General features: G+C 37.7%; 1 protein-coding gene across 1 annotated transcript in view; it reads left to right on the forward strand.

Annotated features, from left to right (window-relative positions):
- Nucleotides 1–1,803, forward strand: part of CPA3 (carboxypeptidase A3) — a 35,672-nt gene extending 33,869 nt beyond the window's left edge. Inside the window, exon 11 of the mRNA XM_044669466.1 lies at nucleotides 1,610–1,803. Coding sequence (XP_044525401.1) covers nucleotides 1,610–1,803 — 194 coding nt within the window. The remainder of the gene's footprint in view (nucleotides 1–1,609) is intronic.
- The last annotated feature ends 3,376 nt before the right edge of the window (nucleotides 1,804–5,179 follow it).

Consider the following 5,179-nt stretch of genomic DNA (forward strand, 5'->3'; position numbering starts at 1 on the left):
CTCTCTCTCTCTCTCTCTGTCTCTCTCTCTCTCTCTGTCTCTCTCTCTCTCTCTCTCTCTCTCTCTTCTCTCTCATATTTTGTTTGTATTTGTATATTTAATGACTTTAATGAAAGCAGAGTGTTCTAGTTAAAATCGTGATGAATTCAGGGACAAAGAACTTGGATCTGAATTCATTCTTGAGAATTACTACCTGGGAGACCTTGAACAAATCACTTCAGCTCTAGTGGGTTTCAGTTTTACTAGCTATAATATGAGAAGTTGGGTGAGATGGGCTTTAAAGTTCTTTCAAGCTCAAAAATCTGTGATCCTGTGATATCTTCATGATATAAGTGAATGGCTCATCATGCAAATTATCCCTGGCAAGCTTTTAAAAAAAAACTGAGGACAAATCCATCCCCAGACACTTACTAGCAGTATGACCCTGAATAAATCACTAAACCTCTGTCTCCTTCAGTTTCCTCAGTTGTAAAATGAGGATAACAATAATATCTACCTACTGGAGTTATTGTAAGCACCAAATGATATAATATTTGTAAATCTTGCTAGCACAGAAATGCTTAGCATATATATAAAGCACACAATAAATGCTTGCTGCTTTCCCCTTTTACATTTGATTATAGCCTCCTTAGGCTGGAAAGTGATTCTGACTAATTTTTAACCCATGTTTTATGTCAATCCCTGCTCCTTTGCACACTCGTAAATTACTTAGCTTTCTTGCTCAGATAATGTATTCTCAGGGAATATGCACTTACTTTTATACTGGCATAGATGAAATATTTAAAAGTTATAGTTGCCACAGTGCCAATCAACACAGGTGGATTTGTATGTGTTGTGTGTGTGCCTGTGTCTACACATGACAGTGTAGAAGGGAGTCAAAGACCCCTGTCAAGAATGTTTAAAATGTTATTCTATTTATATTCTTTGAATCACTAAAAGCATATCTTTACCTATTTTTGTCAATTGGTTCTGCCTAAAGGGGATGCTAGGCAAAACAATCTTAGAAAGTTGTTTCCCCAGCTATTAGACCATCCAGTTTATTCCTCAATGCCTCAATTGCCTGGTCAATGCTATTAGTAGCCTGGGGTTTAGTTTGGTTATAACAGGTTGACAACTTTGGTGAGACAACAGTACACTGAGTATATTCTTATAAAGATTAAAATTAATAAACAATAACAAATTCAATATACAATAATTAACATACAATAACAATAATATGCAACAATAACTAAAATTAATATACAATAGCTACAATAGTAAACTAAGTATTATATTGTGTCAAGTTTATTAATAATAATTAAAATAAAAAAGCTAGCTAACTAACCCAGGCACGGTTGCAAGAGAAGAGAGCGCAAGAGGCAGAGTTTCAGAACTTATAAACAAAAACGTGAAGACGCAAACATGGGGGCACAGGGAAAGGGATGCTGGGGAATGAAAGGAATTCTGGGAAACGTCATTTAAAAGGTACAAAATTCTCTATACATTCTCCATCATTAATGCAATAGAAAATATGCATCCATTTTTAAAAATATCTAGCTTTACTCCAGTGAAATGCCTTTTAGGGAAAAAATGTTAGCAATTCCTTCTAATAAATACTCCTGTTTTACAGATCCAACTTCTGGTTCATCTATAGATTGGGCTTATGACTTTGGCATCACACGTTCATTTGCTTTCGAGCTCCGAGATAAAGGCAGATATGGTTTTCTCCTCCCAGAATCTCAGATAAAGGAAACCTGTAAAGAGACCATGTTGGCTGTCAAATCTATTGCTAAGTATATCCTCAGAAATCCTCCTGTTCTCTAATTAGCCAATTAATTCCCTTTTCATTGTAATAGATATATGTAACTTCCATAATTCTCTTACCCTTTCATGAATTATACTCATTGCTTGAAAAATTCTTATTCTCAGGTCTTAATAACTCCATTCAACTGATTTCTTTATTAATTTTCCCACTAACTCAGTTAACTTTTGCTTGCCACAGTACCCAACCTAAGAAAGGGAATTAAATGAAGAAAAACAAAGATCTTAGATCCCTTTACGTGCAACTGCAATAAAAAAGAAAGATTTTTTCTTTAGCATTCAACAGATTTGATTGTTCTGATATTGTTTATACATATATATGTATATATGTACATATATACATATATATTACTGCTTTACATTAGTCTAGGAGAGGCTGCTATCTATTCCCTGCATGGAGTGGAATACAAAAAGAATTTGAGATTCATAGATTGTTTGAGTTTTATATGACCTTAAAGGCTACTTGGTCCAACATCTTCATTTTACTGATGAGAATATAGAAGTCCAGAAAAGTAAAACCATTACTCAATAATGCAGTTAATTTGTGGTAAAGCTCGCGTTCCTTCTTAGGAGACATTATACTTAGTCCAACAGTTCCTTTCTACTTCTCCTGAATCACATTTTCCCACTGTGGCTTTGTTATCACACTGAAAATTTCCAGAATCAATTATACTCATATATCCCTCTTCGCCCCATCCTTAAAATACACACACATGCACACCCACGCACTTCACACACACTTAAATGTTAGAAGCTACATCTACTCTTGAAGATTCTTATACAACTATGCTTTCATTCATTAAAGTTGACTACATACTGTATCATTCTGTGAAGAATTACCTGAAATATAAGTTTAATTTCTTAATGTACATTTATTGAATTAGACAAAGTAAATATGGCTTCTATTTCTATATAGCAACTAAACAATGCTAAGGCAGGAAATAAAATGATCTGTAATGGAAAAATGGAAGGCTTGTTTCTTACTTTCAAGTCACTTTTGTCATTACTTTGGTATAATTTATAGTCTGCCATATTTTGCCAAGGTTTCCTGCCAAAGCTCTGGATTGCTGTGTGCCCAGATCCAGAGTTCTGGGCCATGATATGAGTCCTTTCCTGGCTCAGAAAGCTGTCTGGAAAGGGCTTTCTGAAGAGTAAGCCTCTAAATAATGGGTCTAGGGGCAGCTGGGTAGCTCAGTGGAGTGAGAGTCAGGCCTAGAGATGGGAGGTCCTAGGTTCAAACCCAGCCTCAGCCACTTCCCAGCTGTGTGACCCTGGGCAAGTCACTTGACCCTCATTGCCCACCCTTACCAATCTTCCACCTATGAGACAATACACTGAAGTACAAGGGTTTAAAAAAAATAATGGGTCTAAGCTAAGGTTTTCAGGTCAATCTCCCTATAGTAAAACATCCGTGTGAAATGCACTCCCCAGCCACCCATGGCTCATTCCAAGGTTGATCACGATTTGAAAGATGAAGAGGTTGGGTGGGGATGCTGCCCCTTAACTTTCTTCAGAGCTGATGGGTATGAGCCCTCTGGGAGCCAGTTTTGTGATTCTGTGATACAAAGTCCACATTGAATCTGGGAGCAGGTCCCCCTAACCTTTGAAAGGGCAACAGGTATACCTGGACTATCTTCAATATATCCTGGGAATTTGCTTCTTTCTTGTCCTCTCCCTAGTTGAGTATCTGGCCAATGAAGGAATTCAGAGAACATTTCAGAACAAGATTTTGGGTAATCTAATGACCTGGCATAGAATATCATGCCACTCCACTCCCTTCCCCAAAATTGACTCAAATGGCATTTGGTCAGAGAAAAAAAAAATTCTTTCCTTCTTTGGATGGAGAACATTGAACCCAAAGTATTATTATACATGAAGACAGTTCAGGCTAGGGGGGAAAAAACAAAGCTTGATATGGATGATCTCCACGCTAGATGTAAACAAATGCAAAATTCTTTCCCTATTTCTTAACATGTGAGGGAAAATTAAAATACTTAGTCTATTTGTTTTCCTAATTTTTTTCACATCATGCTTTAAATATAATTAGCCCAAAGCATTTCTTTAGTTCTGTCTTTGAAAGATGCTATATCAGCACTATACAAATTGAACTAGAGAAATGGTCGTCACCCCAAAGTGTTTGTAACGGATTAAAATGAACACACATAGTTATTCAAGGAGGAAAGTGAAGACTCTATTTCAGAGAGATGATACACAGAACTTAATTAGCTCCTACAGTGTTTGACCATTTGATATCCATCACTTTTCAGACCTAAGGTATCCTAGTTTGGCTAGATAAGATGGATTCATTCAATGAGAGTTTATGCAAATGGGAGAAAGGAAAAGGAAGCAAAAGAGAAGGATGTTGAATTTGAAATATTAGAGATATTTTCTAGGTATGGGTGAACCTGTCTTGCAAGACTTAGGAACTTAGAAGAAGGGCGAGGTGGAGCTATTGTTTGAGGTCAGAGTGTTTTCTGATGATGAGAAGCTGGGAGACATTTCCTATGCTAGATTTTGCTGGAAAGGTAGAGGGATAAAATCAAAATTACAAGAAAGAGAGACAGAAAGGGGAAAAAATATAGAAAGAAAGAGATATAGACATGGGGAAAGAGAAGAGGAAGCAAGGAAGCAGAGAGGTAGAGAGGGAAGGATAGGGAGAGAGACAGAAAGAGAAAGAGAGGAGAAGAGAGAGAGACAGAAAGAGGAGGAGAGAAAGACAAAGAGAGGGAAGGAGAAACAGAAAGAAAAATACAGAGGGAGGAGGAGGAAAGAGAGAGAGAGAAAGGAGAGTCAGAAAAGGAGGGTAAAGAGGGCAAGAAAGAAGAGGGGAAGGGGGAGAGAAATGCAGAGACAAAGAAATAGAAAGAGAAGGAAAGAGACTGGCAGAAAGATGGGGAAGAGAGTGAACCAAAAAGAGAGAGAAAGAGGAACAGAGAAGGAAAAGAGAGGGATATAGAGGAAGAGACAAAAGTGGGGAGGGAAAGACAAAGAAAAAGAGACAAAGAAAGAGAGCTGGAAAGAAAGAGATGGGGAGAGAAAGAAAAAGAAGGTGGGAGAGAGACAGAAAGAGATAGAGACACAGAGAGAGGGGAAGCAAGACAGAGAAAAAGAGAGAGAAAGAGAGAGAAATAAAAGAGACAAAATGAAAGATAGAAAGGAAAAGGGAGGAAAGAAGGGAAGGAGAAAGATACAGAGAAAGAGATTAAGAGAGGGAGGGAAGGATACAGAGAAAGAGAGAGAGAAGGGGAGGAATGGAGGAGGAAAAGAGAGTGAAAAAGAGGAGAAAGAGAAAGACAAAGAGAAGGAAGGAAAGACAAAGAGAGAGAGAGAGAGAGAGAGAGAGAGAGAGAGAGAGAGAGAGAGAGGGAGGGAGGGAGGG

The sequence above is a fragment of the Gracilinanus agilis genome, chromosome 3 (genome assembly GCF_016433145.1).
Source record: "Gracilinanus agilis isolate LMUSP501 chromosome 3, AgileGrace, whole genome shotgun sequence".
NCBI lineage: Eukaryota > Metazoa > Chordata > Mammalia > Didelphimorphia > Didelphidae > Gracilinanus > Gracilinanus agilis.